This window comes from Paramisgurnus dabryanus, chromosome 12 (assembly GCF_030506205.2).
Source record: "Paramisgurnus dabryanus chromosome 12, PD_genome_1.1, whole genome shotgun sequence".
Taxonomy (NCBI): domain Eukaryota; kingdom Metazoa; phylum Chordata; class Actinopteri; order Cypriniformes; family Cobitidae; genus Paramisgurnus; species Paramisgurnus dabryanus.
The window spans coordinates 23,440,722-23,465,836 of record NC_133348.1 but is presented as its reverse complement, the minus strand read 5'-3'; the positions used below and the strand labels follow the sequence as shown (position 1 = coordinate 23,465,836).

General features: G+C 36.9%; 1 protein-coding gene across 3 annotated transcripts; it reads left to right on the top strand.

Moving 5' to 3' along the window:
• The first annotated feature begins 432 nt into the window (after window positions 1-432).
• On the top strand, window positions 433-23,818 carry LOC135739011 (tumor necrosis factor alpha-induced protein 2-like). Of its 3 annotated transcripts, XM_065257259.1 has the most exons (14): window positions 434-707; window positions 9,319-9,435; window positions 11,162-11,219; window positions 13,583-13,714; window positions 13,871-14,510; window positions 14,696-14,810; window positions 15,030-15,152; window positions 18,326-18,420; window positions 18,601-18,693; window positions 19,056-19,182; window positions 19,260-19,385; window positions 21,763-21,918; window positions 22,575-22,696; window positions 23,062-23,818. In XM_065257259.1, the coding sequence occupies exons 4-14, from the start codon at window positions 13,627-13,629 to the stop codon at window positions 23,249-23,251; spliced, it is 1,875 nt and encodes a 624-aa protein (XP_065113331.1). In that variant the 5' UTR covers window positions 434-707; window positions 9,319-9,435; window positions 11,162-11,219; window positions 13,583-13,626; the 3' UTR covers window positions 23,252-23,818. The 3 variants fall into 3 exon arrangements, with proteins under 3 accessions (XP_065113328.1, XP_065113331.1, XP_065113329.1); XM_065257256.2 differs by lacking the exon at window positions 11,162-11,219 and having other exon boundaries at window positions 433-707; XM_065257257.1 differs by lacking the exons at window positions 9,319-9,435; window positions 11,162-11,219.
• Window positions 23,819-25,115: the final 1,297 nt, after the last annotated feature.

Here is a 25,115-nt window from a genome sequence, read left to right as displayed (position 1 = left end):
ATTTGAAACAACCATAAAGGAACTGTACACACTTTTTTAATGTTGTGTTTAAATTGTAATGGTACAGCAAAGTGATGTTAAATTGCAACACAAACATTTACAGTACAGCTCATACACCCTTTCCTATGTCTGCTCTAGATCAGTGGTTTTCAATCTTATTCCTGGGAACCCACTGGTTTGCACATTTGTTATGTCTCCCTTATCTTACACACCTGGTCATTAGGTGAGATCTCCGTGAACTGAACTAAGTGTGTCAGATAAGAGAGACATACAAAATGTGAATCATGTTTTGGCTATGTATCTATTCATCCTGCTGGAGCCTGTATCGGCATACTTGTGGCGAGGAAGGAAAAACCCTGAACAGATGTCTGATTTCAACACAGGGCTAACACAGCATTTTATCTCATAAGGTCACCACTTATACACCAGATAATATTTGGATTCTAGGATGTTATAACTCCAGGAAACAGGCTAGCTCCAGCAAGCAGGAAAAGCACTAAAAGATGTCATGATGTTTAAACGAAAGTATCACAACATGAGGTCTGCCTATGGGAGACGTGCATCTTGATCACATGGTGCTTGTGTAAGTAGGCTATTAAAAAGCTGGAGGAGAGACAGATGCAGCTGAAAGCTACAGTGAAGTCTGCCCCGAACACATTTAGGGTGCCATTAACTGTGGATAATAATGTTGCGTAAAATGAAAAAAGGTAAGACAAATCTACTGTTTTTGTCTATCAGACTGTTTAGCATAAGATTGACTTTGTTGCAGATATAATGATAGTGTTTGTTAAACAGTTACATTTTTTCCACTTCATCCTTTTTTACAATTCATCATTTCATTTAATGTAAAAGACTTTTATAATTTTATCAAATCTTTAGTCATATTGTCTGTTGATTTCTACTTGCATCATATTCATTAGCCTGTATAACCTATATTTATACAAGACATAAATAAACACACACTTACAATGAATGGCATATAGGACAATACATTACACGAACAGCCGCTTAGTCGACGTGTTTCCAATATAACACTTACGTCTGCCTGCATTGCTTTTCTGAAAGTGATGAAATCGGATCCCTGTTGGATCAGCACGGCGGTCAGATCACATTCACATTTTAGTCGCCATCATAGTCCTACGTGCAGACAGCAGAGCCAAAGGCGACATTGGCTGCCATTCAGGGAGTGGTACGACTACGACGAGCCCACAAAACTAACGGAATTCGCGATCTGGTGTAGGCGTCAATCAGTGCGCTCAGTTACGCGACTCAGATATTTTCGGAGATGTTTGCTGCGTCGAGTTAACGCGGTGCCACGTGTTCGCGTTAAAATACACACACTCAAGTGCAAGAAGGGGGTTTGGGTGACATAATTGTAGAGATGTCAACGGTGACAGGGATTTAAAGGGAAATCGATTCTTCTCAATCAACACAAACATTATAAAATGAGAAAAAAATGTCTAAGACATCAGGGGAAATGGACAGATAGATAAACGTACTTTGGTTGGTTTGTATAACTGTAGCACAATATTTTAGTGTTACTTTCCTTAAAAATGTTTACCCAATAATGAAAATGTTGTCATATCTTAAGCCCCAATGTTTTTCTTTAGTACCCAAATACGTTTTTTGTGTTGCCCCCTCTTTCAGTGCATATTCTTGGGACTAAACGGTTTTGGGGATGTTTAGGGGAGAGTGGGGATGGTTGGAGCTGTGTGGGATATTGGGAAAAAAAACAGTGTCTATATTTTTTACAATTGTTTGTTAAAGTATTGTTCTAGCTCCCTCTTACAATGTTAATACAATTAAAAATACAATTTCCATGAAAGTTTGAAACGAAAGGGGAAGGTCTTGTAAAAACATTACACTGCTCTAGAAAACAAGAAGCAAAAGTAGGGGAGAGCAGGGGGAAAGCAGGGGCGGAGCCAGACATTGCAGACATTGGGGGCTTTGTCCAAATCTAGGGGTTCTGAGGCATGGTCCCCTGATTGTATTTTTTCACCATTTATAGTATCTTTATCATTTTTAAAAAAATCTAAGTGTTGTCTGTATTATCTTTTTTAAACTGTAACAGAAAAATGTAACATTTAACAATGACACTTGACTTCAACTTCTCTTTTACAAAAATAGGCAAAATGTGTTCCAGTAACTATGAAGTTACATAGGGTATATTAGGAATAAAGAAAAAAACTGAATCACTAATCTTGAAGCCTATACTGTATGAGTACTTAGAATTAATGTTTCCACAAAGTGTTAATCTGGGCTGCTTTAATTTAGATCAAAGTTCCTCCACAATGCCATCAAAGTAAATGTGGCCTCTAGAACTCTAATTTACTACTTTTTTTTACATTTTTAACGTAACATAACAATATAACCTTTTAATAGACTTCTTTTCATGTAGCAGTTTTGCCAGTATAACAATTTTTACCCCTCACTAGCAGTACATTTGCTTACCTGCTTCTCTCTCTCCCTATCTCTCTTTCTCTCTATTTGCATTGAAAATTATCACACATAAGCATAGCAAATTCAAATTTTATAACTGTTTATCATTGCATTTCTGATGTGAAATCATTGTGAATTTCAATGGAATGCATATAGGCAAAACACAAGTAACGTTAACCAAGAGCGCCACTAGCAATTCTGGGCCGTGTGAAAGAATATAAGGTTGGGCACCCTACCACTCCCATTTTGCACCAAAATTACAAGCAAACCTAGCTATTTAAATATTGTCTGCTGCAATTTAATACATAGCTATAATGTTTGCTATTGTTTTTGACAACTATAATCAGTGTTTAGTCAGAAACCACTCATGTCTGTACCTGTAGCTATAAGTTGATTCATTGTGCAAATGTTCATTTATTTGAAAAATACAGTACAGTAATCAGAGAAAATGCAATATTCTCAAGCAAAGAATAAACATACATGATATGGTGTGTATGAACCTTAACCCAAAAACCTTTAGCTTCAGATAATTGTGACCCTGCTTGTGAAATCCCAGCTGAAGTATTTATTTTTGATTGACTCTTTTCTACAAAAAAATCATCATGCATAATGTAAAGAACATTCTGTGAAATTAGAAACCTGATATCTTTATTTAAAATCATAGTGAAATAAATGTTTGAAATCAAACTGTGATGCTCTTTATCTCACACTCAGATTTGAGACTTTAGTGTGGTTTTCACAGGGAGAGTCTCACATGTGTATAAGTCCGTCAGAAATTTTTTCTAAGAGGAGAATGCTGGCAAGTGGTTACAAATTCAAGATTTATAAGTGGACAAAAATGATATCCTTTTCATTTTTAGCAGTGATAAACGTAACCTATGGAGTTGACCATTATACTGTCAGCGGTTGGCTATAACTGACGCTAACATTACTGTAAAATGAAGCTCAGTAAATAAATTATATATAACGTAAGTTTAAAAATTTCTTTTAAAATACTGGGTTCTTGTCAGCACATTTTCTCTCTTTCTCTCTCTCTCTCTCGCTCTCTCTCTCTCTCTCTCTCTCTCTCTCTGACCTCTGCAGTCTCTCTTTTAGTTTCTGATGTCCAGAACTATAATAAGCTTTGTTTATAAGATACTTGTGCTTTGCTCCGCACAATGAAGCCTTTGCTGATCGCGTGCATTTCTCAAATGGACATGCCTTTAGTCTTTAGACTACATAAGACTGGACGAAACCATGCAGTGAAAGGGGGGTATTTTGCTGGGAATGAAGATACAAGCCATAACTTTGTTTTATTGGTTATTCTTTGTTAAATACATGTATAATATCAATTACATTACAACTATTACTGTTAAACAAAAAGATCTATGGGGGCCCCAAAAGTGTGTGGGCACTAGAATCGTCCTGACGTTAACTATATTTCTCTGACGTCTCTTTAAAAAAAAAAAATATCCTACATTTTGATCAAATGCTTCAAAAGCAAACCAACAGTACAAACTTGAATTGTTGACAATTAAAAACGAAACATGTTAACATTTAAACTCAATTTACTTTTATTTTGGAAAAATTCTGAGAAGTCAAACTTCAGTATTTGTTACAGGACTAAATAACCTGTAGATTGAGCTCTCTCTAACACATGAAACCAAAAACACAAATGATCGCTTTAGAAATTTCTTATCGTGTTTAAAAAACAGCTTTCTGGACCTACAGATGCAAAACAGTGTAAAATAACGCAATATTTTTCAGATCTGTCAAGAGTTGCGTGCTAAAGATGCTGTCAGTTGCAATGCAAATGTAGAGCTTAGAGAAAATCGCTTTGTTACTTTTGTCGCACGTTATTTTCGCCCTGATTCTTACTTTAATCAAGTAGTATGAAATGTTTAAATGACTGGCAGCAGGGGTTTACAAAAAAAAAAAACATAAAATGAAAGTAAAATATCTTAATTCCAATAAAGTGCAAAAATATTTTTCATTAAAAGTTCTAGAGAGAAACACTGCACTGTAAAAAAAAAGCAGTACAGCAGGGCCGGCGCCACGAGGGGGCGTGAGGGGGCGTCGCCCCCTCACTGGCACTATCCCGCCCCCTCAGATCACCATTAATGTTGAATGGGATTTTAATGATAAAATGCGCTATTTAAAAATCACGTTTGCCTTGTGTATTGTCTTCCTAAAGGGAATTTTAAAGTCTAATTATTTAACAAAACAAAAAAACAAGTGTGCATGTATTCTACCGTGACACACGCCCACTCATGTATAGCCTATAGGCTTGTTCGAATTCATCAGGCGAAGACGTCAAAATGCCGCGAGAGCGAGACGAAACGAAACTTAGTATGATTTCTCGAATCGTTCTCGCGGTACTTTGACGTCATGTGGTTGTTGGTTCTTGCAGCCGCGCCTGAAGTTGAACAAGTTTGTGTTGACGGTTTGAGGCACGCCGACAATGAGCCCGCGTTCTGAGTCTCAGAGGGAAATCAAGATGTCGAAGTGGGAAATTATATAAAAATTTACAGACAGGAGTGTGAGAGTGACCTGGGCCTGCCCTGTAGCAATGGATATATGGAAAATAGCATTGGAAGTTCTACAAACCGGACTCCGGATTGTCACACATCAATTAATGCCGTGGCGTGGATGAATTATCGGAGCATTTCAGGTGCAAAGATCCAAATATTCGGCTGTCATTAAGTCAATTCGGGCACCATGAACTTCAGCCAGACTGTACATAGTTTTGAAAAGTTCAGATGTTCATGTTCTTCAGCATCCTTGCAAGTCAACGTACAACCAACAGCCTATTATTGTTCTGCATTTAACGTTAAAGGTAAGCCTGTACGATCTCTCTCTCTCACACACACCTGTTTATCAGGAGTAAATAGATAAAAAACAGACATTGTTAAATTTATAATTAACGAATTTGAATTAGCCTATCCTACAGCATAGCTGTATATGTAAACGAGTTATTGCCATTTTGCTATTGTGGTTCTCTAGCTGCTTAATCGCTAGCTTGGTGCATTACTTGTGGCAGTTAAAATAACTACGTTATATGATCAAATTGAACCAAAATGTTGATAAAATGTTGCGTTTGGACCGCTTTTGGGCTGAAAACCATCAACTCTATTTGCCAACACTGCCCCCCACCATTACGTAAAATGTATTTCTACCTCTGGGTCTGAACTTCTAATGAGTAGTTTTGTGCTAATATGTGACGTTAGGTATGCGTTTTTTTGTTGTTGTTGTATTGTAAAGAGCTCTGTACGTTGCTCACTATAGCTGTAGTTTTTGTGGTTGTATTACAGAGATGTTTGTTTATAACACTTTAAAACTTAATGTACCAAACCTATGTATTTTCTAGCTGGGGGAATTATATGCATTCATGTGATCGCCCCCTCTGGTATTTTAGACGCCCCCTCATCAGCGCTCGGCTGGCGCCGGCACTGCAGTACAGTATGAAGATCTTGATGTGAGGCAAAAAATCCACACCCATGCATTCACATAAAAGATAAAAAAGCCTTTATTTTAAGACATAAATATATATATATAAAACAACGCAGGTTTGTTAGGTTGCTAACAAAAATACATCACACACAAGCACGTGCGTTTACACGTTCTTTCAATTGTGATCCATATGAGGGGTTCTTGTGCCACACACTAGCCAAGATGGACGAACACAATATATGCTTGATGCTAGCTCTGCGATATATGTTAAGTTTGGCCAAAATTACCATGATTTTGAGGCAGAGGAGCAAAAGTGTCATAATTGCAGCATACGCATATGCTGTAATTATTTTGTCCTCGACCATTCAGAGGACTGTCTGGGCGTGAGAGAGATCTCAGAACTGGTGGGGGAACATAATTGTGTTTGGCTTAAACGAGAAGCAGTGAGTCAAAAAGTCTGTTTGTAAACAAACCATTCATAGCCCTATTCACTTTATTTTTTCCTACTAATGGAAAATGAAACATAATGGTGAGGACCTCCCTGCAGCGGGCCTTCCAGAAGCAGCTGGCACTTCTGAAGCAACAAGTAAGGATGGTGACCCGGTCATAGCTGTGGACACTTAACCATTAAAGGGACACTTCACTTTTTTTGTAAATATGCTCATTTTCCAGCTCCCCGAGAGTTAATAATTTGATTCTTACCATTTTGGAATCCATTCTGTTGATCTCCGGGTCTGGCGCTACCACTTTTAGCATAGCGTAGCACAATCCATAGAATCTGGTTAGACCATTAGCATCACGCCTAAAAACATAACCAAAGAGTTTCGATATTTGTCCAGTTTAAAACTCGACTCTTCTGTAGTTACATCGTGTACTAAGACTGATGGAAAATTAAAAGTTGCAACTTTCTATGCAGATATGACAAGGAACTATACTCTCCTTCTGGCGTAATAATCAAGGACTTTGCTGCCGTAACATGGCTGCAGGAGCCGCAATGATATTATGCAGCAGCCGAAAATAGTCCCCTTAGTATTTTTCAATAGCAGAGGACTATTTTCGGGCACTACATAATATCCATTGCGCCTCCTGCAGCCATGTTACAGCAGCAAAGTCCTTGATTATTACGCCAAAATGAGAAGCCATATCTGCCTATAAAATCGCAACTTTAATTTTTTTGTCGGTCTTAGTACACGATGTAACTACAGAAGAGTCAAATTTTAACTTGGTATGAATACCTTACAATTATTATTATTATTATTTACACTAAAATGACCTAATTGTCATGTTAGAATAAAATCAAGACCACATTAATTATTGCTGAACATGTATTTATGTCAACTGTATTCTGATCGAAGTCAAATGTTGGAAGGAAAAGTGCATTCAAGCCACAAGAGATCAAAACAAAGCTAAACTTCTCCAGATAACCAGAAATAACTCAAATCAACATTGGCAATAATGAAACAAATCTAAACATTTAATTCCCTGAGTACTGTTAAGTACAAAAATAGAATGCAAGTTTTGCCAATCCCTTTTCAAAATATTCAAAAGCCAAACGAACAACTGAGAGAACAAACTACAGGCAGTTTTTAGCCTTAAAGTGCTAGATTATTATTTCTAAACACAATCTATTGTCGGGGTGGGGCTCAGGGCTGAAGATTGCCTGGCCTTGCCTTAGCAGAAATAATGGGCTGAGAGTGTGTGTGGCCCTAGAAATAGGTTGAAGGTTGCGCATTATGGTGAGAGAAAGGCATGTGTGTCTGTGTGAATGATGACAGGACCCAGTTAATTGCTTCACTTTGGTGAGGTGTTACTGTTCTGGTGATAAGGTGCAGTGTGGGTATAATCTGTGTTGATGGGAGGAGGGTGTGTGTGATCTTGTTTGGAGTGATGAGCATTGGTATGATCTGGGTGAAAAGGTGGAGTGTGGGATTGATCTGGGTTGAAGGGAGGTGTGTGTGTGTGTTCAAACCAAGGAGCAGGGCCGCTGCTGGCCAAATGGGTGCCCAAAGTGGACTTTTACTGTGGTGCCCCCTTTAGTTAAAAAAACAACAAAATTATACACAACTTGAAAATAGATCTTTATTAAAATGCTATTGTTATCATTTATAATTGTATTTTGACAGCAACACAAACTACATTTATACAAATATGGAATTATATATTATAGCTGTATTTCTGCATTTTTACCTGTGTAGCTAATGGAGTTTAGCTTAATCTAATGTAACAAAGCTAATCTTACATGTCAGTATCCAAGCAATTTTGGAGAATTACTAAATGTTTTCTTGTAAGTAAATGAAAGGTCAGCTTTAAGAAAACAGATGCCAATTAACAAAAGCAAAAGTTTGTATGTATGTTTATGTTCTCAATAATACTGGTGTTTGATTGATTTAACACTCAAGCAAGCAGGTTTTGTTAATTCAAATAACAAAAAAAGTGTAGTAGCATATACAAAACAACGAATGGCATAAATATTTACCATGCTTCAAAACGCAAAGCAGCACAATGCCATTTAAACATCTGAAGTTACATGATATAAATTGTTACATACTATTTAAATCAGGCATATGAGTTGGTGGTGTCCACCACGGATTGATCTGCACAGCACCATTGAACACACATTGAATCATCTGCAGTCATGTGGCGGGTGCGCGCAGATGCACTAATGGCACGTCGCGTCATCTGCTTAACGATTTACAAATACTCTCATTACTGTAATTCACTAGTTTTTTTTCCCAGTAATTGTACTTTATTAAGTAGTTTTAAAACAGTGTACTTTTACTTGTACTTGAGTACATTTTTAGTGCTGTATCTCTACTTTTACTCCACTATTTTCTCTCAACCTGCCGTCGCTGCATTTTCTGCTTATTTTTTCCTGTCAGTGAAGATTGGCTAAAGAGAATCATCAGTCCAGTGATTCCTGTCCAATCAAATTGCGCATAGAAAACTTGCATCAGACAAACTTCAAAACACCTAGATGGCGCTAATTTAGTGTAATGGAGGAGAAAGGAAGTGTGGTGGAGGCTTCAACATGCTGTGTCATTGTGTCATGCCTACTATTTGCTTGCCCAGACTGGTTGAAATATCACAATTCAAGAGTTATTCATTTAATTAAAAAAATTACATTGAGGTAAGTTTTTAATAAAATTACCATAAAAGAGAATTACACTGATATAAAGCTACTTTTTAATTTGCATGGTATGATAACAGTCACAGCATAATACTCACTACTCTTGAGTACTTTTAAAGAAACTACTTTTTACTCATACTTTGAGTGGTATTTAGGACAGGTACTTTTTTTCTACTTACATTACATTTTTTGGTAAGTAATTGTACTTGTACTTGAGTAGGATTTTTCAGTACTCTTCCCACCACTGCTGCTTACTCACCGCAAAATGTTCTGTGTATAACGTCATATAGTTTTTTATGTATGTGACGTTTTTATTTTCTTAGCAACCAAGATGGTGCCCACCCGGGGAGTTGGTGCCATATGCAAACTGCGTTCTCTGCATATAGGGAACAGCCGTACTGCCAAGGAGGGTGGCAGTACGGGAATTACTTTGGGACAGGGTAAATATGCTCATCATACGAATCTTCTGCAGAAACAGTTCTATTGTGGATTCCATTTTGTTCTTCCGATTTCTCCGTGCTTTAGATGTACCTGTCAAAAACAGAATGTTTTTATGTTTTGAGGAAATTGTTTATGACAGCAACTTAATTTCTTTATGGGTTACTTTTTTACGTTTTCCTTTTAACAACTAAACACAATTACTTGTAAAGTGGCCCAGTGGCGGCCCGTGACTTCTTTTTTCGAGGGAGCGCGATCCAACATGTATGTAGCCCATCGTGTGTGGTTTGTCATTTCAAAATATGTGTTTGGCCCGTCGAGTGATCCTATGTGCATCACATTTCTTGTCAAAATAAGTGCCTGCTGCAGATGCGTCTAAAGGGTTTATGATAAAAGAGACGCTTGCATTTGCCAGATACTCGCGTAATCAAAGTTTAGTGTTAAGTGAGTGTCTTGATAAAAGGAGGTGTTGTCACCATGGGCCCTATCTTGCACCCAGCGCAATTGACTTTGTCAGTGACGCATGTATCATTCGTATTTTGCACCAGCGCACAGCGGGTTTTTCCCTCAACAAACGCACGTCGGCAAACTAGGGAATGATAAGTTAATAATAAGTTTGTTGTGTGGCTGTATTACGTTTATTTTATGTAAATAATAATTAAAATGTTTTCATAAGAAACCTTAATGTATGTGAACTTGATTTGTAAGAGTACTTTGGGGTTGGACCTTGTTTGCTCCTTGTTGGATCCTCTGCTGGCGTCTGTGTAGAGGCAGATCCACCTCCCATTACACGGCGTGCCCGATTTATGCTGGCAAGCTTGGGATTCCCCCATCTCCTGACATCATGTAGCGCTTGGCGCAACGATATGCCAGCTGATGAGACTGTGCTATTTCCTCTCACGCCTGTTTAACCTACGCTGATTTGGGCGGGTTTCTCCCATCCCCATAGAAAACAGCTTCTCTGTCTTTGACTGCTCTTACAAGAACGTGGGTCTCCTCGGCTGTGAACCGCTCCTGGCGTACGCCTGGGAAATCCGTCATAATAATAGCAACCCGCCATGGAACGTGCGCCCTTGCGTTTAAAGGGAATGTTGGATAGCGTTCTGATTGGTTTATTTGACGTTACGCCCAAACCACACCTATGAATAATGAACCTACTTCAGACCAACCCCTTATTGATTTGCGCCCGGCGCAAGAGTTATTTCTCACGCCGGGAAAATAGCAACAGCGCCCAAGATCCGCCCACAAACTCACTTGCGCGTTGCGCTTCGCACTTGCGTTTCAGATCGTTAAAATAGGGCCCAAAATCTGCTTCATTGGAGGCATTTCGAAATGACTATGAATGTGCACGAGTATGGTGCTTAAGAACATGTGGGATTTATCAACAAGGATTACTTACTGATGTGCATAAGAACCACGTGCGCACGTTTTTTTTACTTGCTAACATACGAAATTTCATTCTTGGGCAAAATATACAGTTTCTACGCAGTGTTGATAAATGAGGCACCAGGTGTAAACGGAATGTGTTTCTCTTGTCCACTTTTGATCCGATTGATGAAAACACCAGGTGTAAATTGCCTCTTAGAGGTCTCTTGTGATGTACAGACTGGAATGTCCATGTAATTGTTTCTATGTGGGGCTCACCAAGAGGAGGCCATGGGATAGAATGGCTGAACATAGATATGCAATTCAGACTGGTAACATGAATTATTTTTTGCATCACATCAGGATCCACTTATCATTTTTGGAATTTTGTTCCCCTTCTGGAGCACCCATAGGAATGATTGTGAGTACCAGATGCGTCCTTGAGGGATATTTTTCTCTACTATTTTAAGTTTTGGCTTGTGAAAAGTTGATGTAACTAATTAATGTGACAAAAATGCTGTGTATTTTTTAACAGTGTTTTATTTTTAGATTTAAAAAAATTTTTTTTAAGACAATCTTAAATCTTAATATAGACAGGTTTTATTTTCAGATAGCCCATGCCTTTTCTGCCACAGTAAAAATAAAGGGTGTTTATTCTAAAGGACTTGTCTAAAGAGGTTTCTAATACGTCCTGCTTGGACTGTAACCTTAATGTTTTTTTTCACTCACTGTGATATCACTTTTCAGGCAACATACTTTAATGATGTAAGCATGAGAAAAGAGAATGAGAAAAGTATAAACACGAATCCATGGCATAACAATATATAGCAGCAACACGTTACAATGAACAATAACCAACAAAATGCAACGCAATAAACTGCAAAATATTTTTCATGACGACAAAATCAAGACACTGAAATTTACAGAAAAACCTTTGTTAACATTTCTGAAGTGAACGGGTAGAGGGACACAACTATATATTGTGCAAGAACATATATGATTTTATAATGCCTCAAACAAACACTTTTGACAGTATAAAATGTTTTTACTTTTTTTACCAAAAAAATTAGTTTTTCAAGGATGGGTCACATATGATTGCTTTCTTCCATAATATAAAATGGGACTATAAGCATTCAGTGTGATTTTCATCAAGCTTATTCCTGATAATAAGCCATGTTGCAACTGTCTCTGCACTCCTCTACTTTACAGTGATGTCCTCAACAACAAAGTAGAGAGTAAATGTCATCGTGATGACACTTAAAATATATGGCACAAGTTAATAGCAGAGGAGGAGTTTTTCCAGTGGGCTGCTAGGCAATGCAATCAAGCGGTTGTTATGCACATTTAGGAGCAGTTTCCCGGACAGGGCTTATCTTAGTCCCAGACTCAAATGCATGTTTGCATTAATTTAAAAAACGCCTTTGTTAGAATGTAACTGCAGGTCTAGGAATATGTTTTGTAGTCTGGAGGTCTGAGCAGAGCAGCATAGAGTTCTGATAGGGGCCATGAAAAACTTGGACACAGAATGGTGCTCAAACATAGACCAAAGTTTATTAGATAGATTTCACATTGTAAAGGGTACAGAAAGGAAATAATAGTCACCTCACCTGATAGACGCTAGACAATGTCTAGAATATTCGCGTGAGCAGATGTTGACCAAACATGTCTGGAGAACAATCGCATGATCGGTACCTGTGAAAGCAAATCTGGATAGGGATACATAAATAACCTTTCTGGAAAAAACCTATATAAACATATATGTTTCAATATGGGTTTTGAATATAGGTTTTTAATATATGTGAGATATTTTGGCCGGTTTCCTATATTATATGTACATATATATACATATATGCACATATATGTTAACCTATATATTAGTAAAATTATTAAAATCTGTAGCTGCTAATAAATTTTAACATAAATAAAGGTCCAACCAATGACAGTCTGCACCTGCAGGAGCCAGGATTCAAACCTCCAACCTTCCGATCACAAAACAACACACATTCCCATGCGACACTGTTGGGATTCAAACACCCAACCTTCCAATCATTAGACAACCTGCTCTACCATCTCCACCACTGTTGAAGAGTTGGAAACAGTAGCTGTTAAACTGTAAACCATTTTGTTATACATGTCCTTCTTTTCCACTATCTTCATACAAGAAAGAATAGACCTTGTAAATGTTTTGGGAAAACGTGCAGACATCATAACTTTCCATCTCCTGTAATTGCCATACACTCTTAAAACGAATGTGTTAAAATAACACATCTAATGTGTTGTCCTTAACTTAACACAACTCTGTGTTATTTTTGTGACAACACACTTTATGTTGTTTTAACACATCTTGTACATTTTCTTTATTTAACCCCAAAATCAAGACGAAATGACACATAATGTGTTAAATAGGATTAACACATCCTTTTATAGAGTGTAGTTAAATTCCATAAAATGCCTCACATTGATAAGAGAGTCAAAACGTCTAATGAGACTGATTTGGTTTAATGAGGATTAAAAAGATTTTTTTTCATCGTAGGGTCACACACTGCCAACTCGCATTATGTCTAAAGTGGATTTTGCATAATATGTGCCCTTTAAGATATATCAATGCAAAATATTCAAGGAAAGCTTTTATTCTGGGACTAAGCTTATGCCTGTGAAATCCAACATACAGTATATCTGTTAAAGCAGCATTTAATTTAGATACTGACCTTACAATACATGTTTTACATTTTACATTATGAGTGAACTGGTATAATATTTTAATTTTCTATAATTCTTTTATAGGACTGGCCACTGACAGCACTCAAGGTTCCTCTGGTGATCCTGAGATGGAGCCTCAGAAAAACAAAGAGTCTGATAAAAAAGCATTTCTAGACTTAAAGAAGTTTTCAAAATCTGGACCTGAAATGCCAACAGGTAAAACAGGACAATGTTGTAATGTAATTTCTACAATTTTTTCAACTGTAAATTTTGTTAATAAAGACTCACTTAAGTAAATGTGATTGTTTACTATTTCTATACCACACATTTCATTAACACAAAAGATCATAAAAAAATTAATTGTTCTTTCAGAAACTGCAGAGGAACTTGACTTCAATGGAAACTTGGAACAGAACCGTCTGGATGAAGCACAGAAGCTGCTGGTGGCTGCTGAGGAACGTCTGTTTGGTTCGAATAAACCAGCCAGAGCCGAGGAAGAGGAGGGAGAGCTGCTGAATAACTACCAATACTTCATCGCTCATCTGGAGATGATTATCAATGACTCCTTCATTGAGGACAACCAGGAGAGACTCAAGAGTGCTGTGACTGCCATACTTCAGGAGGAGGCACAGGACAAACGCTGGGAGACATTGGCTGTGGAGAAACGGCCATCATGGAGGCCAACAATGTGCAGAAAGAACCATGACACACAACTCAAGGCTATTGTGGAGAAACGAATGAAGAATGCAAATGAACAGGAGAATGGGGCGAACGAGCTGTCAACTCCCTTGAAGAGAGAAGTGTGCCGAATGGGCAAGCAAATACAAAAAGATCTGTTGGTTGTGGCCAGACGGTTGAGGGAATGTTACCCACCAGACTTTGACATTTGCAGAATTTATGCCCAGCTTTACCATCAGGCTTTCTCCAACAGACTTCAGGAACTGACCAGATCTAAGGTGGATGTTGAGGATTGTTGCTATATATTAAGTTGGATTGTGTTTCACTACCCAAGGTAAGAGACACTGAACCAAGTTGCAATGTTAGGATCAGTCATTTAAAAGCACACCTTTGTTAAAAGTCTTGAATAAAGACATGCAATATGTCAGTCTCTCAAGTATACATTAACTTATTTAACGGTATAACTTATAGAACTGTAAACGTAGCTGTAAAATCTGGGTATTTTTAAATATGTTTTAGTGAAGTGCTGAACCACAAGGAATTGAAAGAGCACATCGACCAAACATCGCTTGGACCTCTGCTGCCTGAAGGAACTCTTAAGATATTACATGAACAGTACTTTTTACACAAAGAGGTAATTCAGTGGATGACTTTTATTATTAGGTTTTAAAGAACATACATTATATTCATCAGTGCATTTAAACAGGAACCCGACTATAAACACATGAATGGCCTAAAAATAACGTAGGAAAGCATACAAGGCTTCATAGTTGATGTAACCTTTAAAGTATGTAATTAAATATTTTTACTGCTTCTATATTTTAATTGATATTTCCTTGTTTTCTGTCATCAGAAAGAAGTCAGAAAGTGGTTGTCCAACGCTTTTGGGAAAGAATTCAGGAAATGGAGTGATGGCATTGAGCCACAACTGATGGATGGAGTCTACTTCAGCAGTCTTGCAGTAGATATTTTACCGGTAGGTTGTGGTTTCTTGTCTTTCTAACCCTTTTGTAAGATCCAGGAATGGGTTTATTAACACCTTTTTGGTCACTTACCGTAATTAAAGCACCTGGTGGTGATGGAAGAGGTTAAGCATATCATCTGTTCACCTGTGTGGTTCACGATTGGAGAGAGGGGGTAACTGGGGAAGTTTTTATGGAATAATAATGTGAAATAATTATGGAATTTGTTGGATACACAACATTGTTTGTTTCTCACACAAATAAATCTATAAAACAAACTCTTTTGATTCATTATCAATGAGCAAGCGCCTCTGGCAATTCGTTTCCCCTGCTCAGCCTCTCAGCCGACAAATTTTAGGATTTTGGATTGTCGCCGACACGTTTTATTTGTGCCTGTTAAGATTACAGGTTTAAGGGCAACCAGTGTTGTTTTTGGCAGCCCTTTTAGTTTTAGTCTTAGTCTTTTGGATGAAAATGCTTTTTAGTTTTAGTCACATTTTAGTCACTTATAAACTTGATAGTTTTAGTCAAGTTTTAGTTGACGAAAACACAAAAAGGTTTTAGTCAAGTTTTAGTCGACGAAAACACAAAAAGGTTTTAGTCAAGTCAATTTTAGAAAAAAAGTATTATTTAACAAATTAATTTAGGTTAAAAGGTGTGGTGTATTTAATACTATTAAAATGTCCATTAAGGTTGTCCCTGAGGACATGTCGTTGTTTTAGTCGGTGAGCCTTCTGCGCATGTCATAACAAAAAAGTTGAGCCTGATATACACTATAGATATACCCTCATGTTGAGTTTGTGTGTTACGCTGAGACCTCGCTTATAAAGTTGAGAAACGCGTGCCTTGCCTTGTTATTTAAATACACCACCAAAAGTACTGGAAATGGGCTTAGGTTTGACAAGTAGATGCATGTAAAACCTTAAGCTTACCATAAAATGTGTCACAAGCGGAATGTCAAGTAAAATTGAATGTATATGATATGTTAACAGCGTGACTAGTTACCTTTAAAAAATATTAGCGTGATGAGCCTTCAGGTGCCGCTTGAGGTTGGTGGTATTCTTCCCACTAGTTTGTGGCCACATTTACCGTCGTCTCCCAATTTGCATTCTGTTTTTCTTTCTGATGGATTATACTGAAAGTATGTCCATAAATCATCACGTCGTTTCCGTTTATTGGCGTCACCACCACAGTCCTTCGAACTCGCCACAGCCGTAGGTGTGTTGTTGTTGTGTGAAATCTGGTGCGCGGCATGGTGGCAGCCGGGTGGTGGGCGTGACTGAGACTGTGTTGACCCAAAACAAGGATAGGAAGCAGCAGCATTGCTGATACTTTTTAGCTAAAAACAGACAAATTTCACGCAAAACTTATAATCATTTTCGTTCCGTCTCGTCAACGAAAACTCAAAAGCGTCTCGTCATATTTTCGTCACCTTAGAGACATTTTTAGCTAGTCATCGCCGCATTAGCGTCATAAAAAATAGGCGTGTCAACAAAATCATTTCGTTATCGTCATTGTTGATGAAAACAACACTGAGGGCAACTATTATGCAAAATCATTTTACAAGGGATTTGTCCATGAATGTGTTTTTGCTGTGTGTGAAGACATCCACCCTAGGCCCTACAATGAAAAAAACACCCACTCAATTTTTTTAATCCCCATTAAACCAAAAGAGAAGCTTTAGCATCTGATAGTGTGCTTTGACCCGGAAGCAGTGTTGTGCGATCTCAGACTTAACAAGCGGATAGTTAATACATGAATGTGTGGAGTATAATCTGTTTCAGATAAAACTTCAAAGACAAATTCTGTGCCCACCTGAGACTTATATCACATATATTAAAAATGGGGAAAATAGAAAAAAGGTCCATAAAATGGTGTGTGATTTTAATAACTGTTGTTTGCTAGCAGAACACAGACATCTGGAGAAGGCACACATTTCCAAATTAGTGCAGTGCTAGTCTTATAGGCTAATAGCAAAGCTTTAAATTTGGTCCGGGCAGCTGTAGAAAGTCAATGTAAACTGACGAGGATGGGTGACATGCGCTTTCTTTGGCTCATTAAAACCCACTCTGGTCGTCGCATTCTGGATCATCTGCACTGTAAAAAGTTAAAAGTCGGATCAAATTACTTCAATTAATAACACATAAACAAAATAAGTTGTTTCAACTTAAACATTTTCTTCTAAAATGAAAGTAAAATTTCTTAAATATTACTTACAGTGGCCCAATCGTGCACAACACAACGAAATTAAGCCACAACGGAATAAAGCCACAACACAACGGAAATGCTCCTAATTGCTGAGGTTTGTTTTCGCCATAAAAATGTGTCATGCCGCCATGTTATTGTTTTGGTACCGTTTGTCTAATGTTTTATATGCATAAAGTATTAAAATCTTGAGGGAGAAAGAAAAATATGTAATGTAATGTCATTGGCAAACAACATTATATGGGAGAATGAAAGACTGAAGTGAAAGTCCAAATGAGTTAAGTCAGCTGCTTGGGATTTGGATTAGATGGATTACAGACTCCGAAACACTACCTCCACAGACTTCTGCCATGCTAAGACGTCGTAAACTATGTCGTTTTTTAATTGTGCAGTTTCTAGTTTACATGCTAAGCCCTGCTGTGTGCTTTATGGTCTATTTACCCAATAATACGGATTTTATTGAACATTTATTTTTAATGTTGAAATGAATGGATGTAAGTTTTGGTTAAATAATTAAATCAAAATTTGCAAGCTGCCACATTACTTTTGCAATGACTTCATGCTTTCAAAGTTTGGGCCTGAACAGATTTTATGCTCAGCAACTTGTTTGGCAGCGTCTAGGAATTTGCAGCATTTAAACTCATGCAGAACTTATTTTCCAAAAAACTGATCCTGTGAGGGTACATCTACTTATTTAAGTCAATTCTTTCAATAGTATTTCATTTGTCCATATAGCATTGTTTGTCACTGACATTCGGTTTTTCCCTGTTTAGCATACTTTACTTTTTATCCCATTACATATTTTTCTTTTTACATCAAGATATAAATACCTCATATAAAACATTAGACAGATGGCTACCAAAAACAGTAGCAGAGCAAAACGTTCCTAATATGGCTGCAACGTGAAGCATTTTTGGGCCGAAAATAGCATAGCTTTACTCAAGAACCCAAATCATGAAGTGTAACCATTTTTGTTTTACAGCTTATTGATTCATCTATGAAAGAGATCAAATCAGTTTTTGGCTCTGAAAGGAAAAATGAGTTCATTTTATGCCAGCTTGACAGTTACCTAAAAGAGTAAGTGCATTTATTAATTTGACACAGACACTTTAATCTAAAGTGACTTAAAGTGGGACGTGGTACTGTTATGGCCTACTGGTTAAGCTACAAAAATACATAAATAATATTTTCATTGTCCCATTATTATTGCATTAAACTGATTCAACTAACAGCTATTTCCTTGTTTTTCAATGGCAGCTATAGGAAAAATCTAGAGGAATTTATCAAAGTTAAACAAGGAGGTGCTGCTAAAACACTCTGCGCGAATCTGGTTACCGTTCACCAGTTTAGGTGAGTTTGGTTGATTGATTTATTAATTGAAATGTATTTAAAGCTATATTGCACCAGTTTGGACTTTAATAGTTAAATGTGTGTTTTATTGTTTTCTAAAGTATTTTAAAAGCTTGAATGTCCAGTTACAATGGAGTGTAAATATTTATAGTTTGCTTGATTCTTAAAACATACAGTAAATGTGGTCACATGCATAACGTTTGCAGTATTGTGTGTTGCTCATATTATTCATTATATCATTTATAATGGTCATATAATCATAAATAATACTTATATAAAACACTTTTTGTTGACTGTAAATATGTAATCTGCCAACTTCAATCCCATTCATTTACATTTTTGGCAACCATTATTTCTCTCAGGGATTATGTACAGGAAAAAGAAAGTCTTTTCCCAGAAAAGACTAAAACATCGTTGCTGTTTACATTAGCAGACATCAAAACAGATTGTCAGCAATATTTTCTAAGTCAAATTCACGCAGAACTAAAGGTTAGTAAAAAAAATCAATGTAGTTTCTCTATGGTAATTAGAATGTGTTTAATATCTTTTGTGTTATTTCTCCACAGCCACTGTACCGTAAGCTTTGGACTGACGCCTGGTGTCATAAGCACGATAAGGTTTTGGATGACCTGGTGAAAGCACTTGAAAATCATATTCATAGATTGAAACCACTGAAGTCTATCTGCCGAGAGGTGAGAAGCAAACTTAGTTGACAGATGTAGCCCTATCAAAGGTCAAAGTGATGTTAATACTGAAAGATTTTATTTAAAGGCACACCATGGAACTTTTTGGCCACTAGGGGGTGCTAGACATGGATTTTTCACGTCTAGTGCCCCTAGAGGCCACAAGCGCCTCAGAACTGTCGCAAAAGAAAAGAAGAAAACTCTTTAGGTCACAAAGTGTGCCTTCCAGCATGTCATGTGTTATATAATATATTATTACACAATAAATATTTTTCATGTTCCATTTTGTTATCAGGTTTTTAGATATCCACCATAATTTCCTTGACAGCATATTGTATATTATTCAACACTTCTTTCTGGTTCTCAAATCTGATTGGCTAAGAGCCCTTACCAGCCGTGGGATATTCTACCAATATCATAACAGTAACCGCTTCACCGTTTGTATCGTTCTGCCACCTACTGGTCATTTTAGATTTAGTGAGGGAGGCTTCTTTTAAAGAGCACCTAGTCCTAAAGTCCAAAAAAGTGAGTGCTCATACAGCGTTAAGATTAGATGGAAAATTAATAGTATATAAATACAGTTGAATTAACTTTCACCTCCGCTAAAACAATAACAACAAAAAAGACTAAATATGAATAAAAGAAACGGGAAATATATTAATGAGACCAAATACTGCTGGTTTGATTAACCTAAAACAAATAAAGTCAAATTTTTGACCATCAAACACTGATACATCAGAGCCAGCGCAAAATAATAAGTGTACGAGATCAGGCTGTGGTCAGCGAACACTGATGCCCATTGGCCGCTTCTGGATCTCATGTCTGAATCAAATGTTCACGGTGCTATCTTTACTAGGGGTGCAACGATTCAAATTACTCACGGTTCGATGTGTGTCACTGTTTTAGGGTCACGTTTTTTGGTACAGTGTGTTTGGTATTTATGGGAATAGGCTACTGTCAAAATATATATATATATATAATGTATTTGGTTAAAACACCTAACATTTGGGTCAAAACAGGCCTCTTTTCAAAAATAAAAACCTAAGCTGTTTTTAACCTCTGCCAAAATCAACATTTTCAGAGTACTTGCATTAATATTCAATTCAATTTTATTTTTATTCAGAGGAAATGAGTGTTGTTATAATTTTCTTTAATAAGCTTGCTGAGATAGGTAGATCTGGCGGTTTTTATACAGTAGCCTGTCTGTAGTGTTTAACACTCTCTCTCCATGCTGCACGCCATACCTCTAACTTTGTGCTTCCAGCTACCTTTTTAAGGGCTGCAGTATGATGGTCATACCACGGTGCTGCCGTTTTTTCTTTGATTCTCTTTTTTTGAATGGGAAAAACGGCATCCAGCGTGCTAGAACAAACATTGTTCAGGTTTTCTATTATAATATCCAGAACTTCACGGTTATTTGCTACATGTTTAATTTGGGACAGGTCTGGAAGAGTGCTAATAAAGCTATCTTTAGTGGTGGAAATTATTGTTCTGGCTAATCTGTAGCATGTTGTAGACTGAGGGATCCTATCTAGAGGTACAGTGTATGACACAAGTCAATGGTCTGAAACTGCATTGCTCTGAGGTATATTTTGATGTCATTAATATTGAGCCCGAGTGACAGAATTAATGTGTGCTTGCGGGTATGCGTGGGCCCTGACACATTTTGTCTAATACAGAGAGAATTTAGAACACCTATAAACGCTAGTCCTAATGCATCTTTTGGGTTATCCACGTGGATATTAAAGTCACCAACGATAAGAGCTTTATCTACAGTGACTGTAAGCTCAGACAGGAAATCTGCAATTTCTTTTACTACCAACATACAGTGCACTTCAAAATGAATGTAAAATAGCTTAGAAAACTTGGTTACTTTTTATAATTACGTGTCTATCCAGTTTCTATTTATATATTTGTTAACATTTAAGGCAATGTGTGCTGTTTTGGTCTCACCTGCGTAGCGTGCTGTCAACAACACCCTGATGATGACAGAGCAAGTGACTCTTCTTATTGCCTTTATACATATATATTCTTGCCTGAACTAATCTTAAAACTACACTTTGTGGCTAAGAAATGGTAGTATGGAGATGCGGCTATTCCGACTATTGTGTTATTAGGATTTTCAAAACAAACATCCTGTTATAGAGTTACCTGTCATTCTGGCCTTCAAATCCGTGGCAGAAGAAAGTAGTTCCTTATCAAAGAGGCTTTTAAAATCACTTCATTGTTGTTTTCTACAGTAGTTTTCTTTTTTTTTCTCAGAGTAGTGTGATATACTACTCGAGTAATATTGCTTAAATCAAATGCAAAAAATTCATAAATCTTAAGTATTGAAATCAATTTTGGGGTGCATGTATCTGAATAATCTGTGTCCGTCTGTGTATAGGAACTGCTGGGCGAGTTGCATTTAGCAGTAATGGTTGAGTATGTGAGGCGAATGATGAAGAAAAAACTGAAGCTGAAAAAGAAGAAACAGCAGGAAGAAGCTGCTGAGTTCATGGGCCAAGACAGCAAAAGAATCTGCTCTACATTTGCCAATGCAGTAAGAGAACAACCACACATGCAACTACACTCCATATGTGGAATGTGAAAAAGTTTTTCCAATGGTGTTTGTTAAAAGACTCACAGAAAAAGTATTCACCTCGTCTCAATTCCAATGAAGTTTAATTTTTGTTTCCAAGCATATACTGAATTGTGTAAAAAACATAAAACCAATGGAAAGTTGGTGTAAAGACCATAAACATACACTGTACTAAAAAATATACTCGTCACTTTCTGCCATAGAAGAACCATTTTAGTTTAAATGATTCTAAAACCTTCAACATCTGAAGAACCTTGTGGTGAAAAAAAGTTTCTTCAGATTACAAAAGGGTAAGAAAAATAGTCCTTTAAAGACCTCTAACTGAATGATTCTTTGAGGAACCAAAAATGGTTCTTCTATGGCTTTCAAGCACCTTTATTTTTAAGAGTGTATCTGTTAATTTTACCAACATTTTCAGTAACCTACAAAACACAACTTAATAAATTATAAATTCAAAATACAGCAAAACAGCTACAAAAAGCAATATGGAAAAATTCTTCATATTTAATAAAGTAAAATATTTAATAGTACATTGTGCTCTAGTTTTAGTTTTTTTTTTTGTATGTTTGCAGTATGTTTATGTACTTTTCTAAATAAATTGTTATTCTCTTGACAAGGGGTCCAATGTGAAATGGCTTTCTGAAATACTGCCAAGATTATCTGAGATCCTGAAACTTCAAGACCCTGGGAGCCTGAAACTTGAGATAGTTTCACTAGCAAGAATCTATCCTGACCTGAGGTATAAGTTTATTAAATCATTTTTATATCACAACTGCATGTCTCCAGATGCTAATAGATGTTGGTAGTTCTAGTTTGCCTAATAATGGTTGTGAACATCACCACCTCTAAACTTAAAGGAATATTCCACTTTCATAAAAATAAAGTCCTGCTAATTTACATTCAAGATGTTTATGTCTTTATTTGTTTAGTCAAGTTAATGGGGGTGAGTAAATAATCAGGATTTTTTTATGAAAGTGGAATATTCCTTTAAACAAACTATACTCAAATGCTTAACCTTTCTAACCCCTTTTGGGTTTAGTCATTATGTTTAAGAATTGTAAGATGCTTGCTTCATTAATCATTTTTGTTTTCATTCTCTGCTAGTCAGCAACATGTTGTTGCTGTCTTAACCATGAAAAGCAACCTATCAAGCTCGGATGTGTGTGAGATCAAAGATTGTTTGCGTGAGAACAGGGACCCGCAGGATGATCAGTCCTCCCCTTCTTTCTTTTCCAAAGTTATTGTGAAAAAAAAAATGAGCCCTCCTCTTCTTTCTTTTCCAAAAACATTGTGATAAAAATCCTATAAGTGTGCAGTTTGATCTGCACATAAATGTAGCACAAATATCAGTATTGAAGCACTTAATGCATTACGTAAAATCTGTATTTACTTACAATGTACAGTATTGTATGATTTTAAATGTTTCTGATCCTTGTGAATAGAAATGTAATTTATTGTATAGCCCACATTTATGTTTACTGTATATGTGCATAAATCTGTAAAAATCAAGCTTTTAATCTAAGATGTAACATATACTTTCATTAGTATAGTCCGGAGTGCACAAGACTTTTTGTCCTGGTTCTCAAAGGGTGGAGCTGGAGATGTTGCTTGGTACTTGCACTATTCATGGCACAGACTCCTGACTATCTTTGCCATATTTCCTTGATTTAAATATTTTAGACGGTGATGTACATAAAATAAAATATGCCTGGTTATTGTTTTTCACCCATGTAACCTTTATAAATAACTACTGGCTACTAGAACAAACACACAAATGAAATAAACAGTGCTGTTCATGTTTTTAAGTTGCTCTGTAGTTTTCAGGTATACAGAAACTAAATAAAGTTATCAGATAATACTGCATAGTCTATTGTGTAGATTAATCCTTATTAAAGTTACAAAAGCTTTTCAGTCAAGGCAAGAAAATTATGATTTTGTGTGGTTTGATTAACATTAAAACAGCATCAGGTTTATACTGTAAAAATACTGGGTGTAGTGTAACTTTAATGTGAATTTTGTGAAACTTTGCTGGCAGGCAACTTAAAAAGAAAAGGCTGGCAGGGAATAGGTTAAATTGTCCAATCGGGCCAGTGACTGTTGCCTCACTGCTAATAACACACATTTATTATCTTACCAATGATGCACGGATAAATCTCTTATTTTGTAGTAAATTAGGTAACTGTGTAACAAAATTCCAGCAACGTTGGTATTCAAAAGCGCCTTTTAGAGCAGTGTCTGGTGTGCATTGTGCATTGTAACACCAGTTATGTGCACTGCTTGTATAGTTAGGCCTGGGCCATTTTTCAATACAATGAACGCCAAGTTCGGACTTGCAAGTTCAGACAGGGCTCCAGACTAAGTTTTTTGACTAGGAGCGCAGTGGCACCCAACTGAAAATTTTAGGGGCACAACCAGAAAATTTAGGCGCACACACCGTAAATCAACATGCTAACCAAATATTCCCATTTCTACTTATTTCCACTGTATTACTAATAAATACTTGATGATGGATGCAGAAATTACAATGTGCTGTTTCAAATTCAGTGTCACAGTTTATTGTGCACTTTTGGAGAAAAAGGTCAAATTTACTGGTTGCACATGTGCGACTGGATGTAAAATTCAGTGGCACACTCTCAAATTTTAGGGGCAAAATGCCACCATTTGGGGGCAGTCTGGAGCCCTGTCAGACTCAGGAGAACAAACCCCTTGAGGACGTGGGATGCGAGTCCGGTTATATTGCAAATGGAACAGCAGAGTATTGAGATCCTCATTCAGTCTAACCCAGTGGTTCCCAAACTTTTTCAGCGTGCGGCCCCCCTTGTGTACAGTGCATTTTTTCCCGGCCCCCCGAAAGAAAATTTATGACAAAACAGTTTTAAAATGTAATATTTTAATTAAACAAAACATTATACCTAGTAGTGCTGTTGGTTAGTTGGCTTATTATTTTTTTAGGTTTAATTATACAGAATTCATGATAAATTAATGTATTTTATAAAACTGGGGCCCCCCTGGCACCATCTCGCGGCCCCCCTGGGGAACCCGGCCCCCAGTTTGAAAAACACTGGTCTAACCAATACATGCAGCTCTGGCTATTCTTATTTTAGAGTCAATGTCACAATTAAGTACCTTTGCTGTCCTCATCAGAATCACTCAATCAT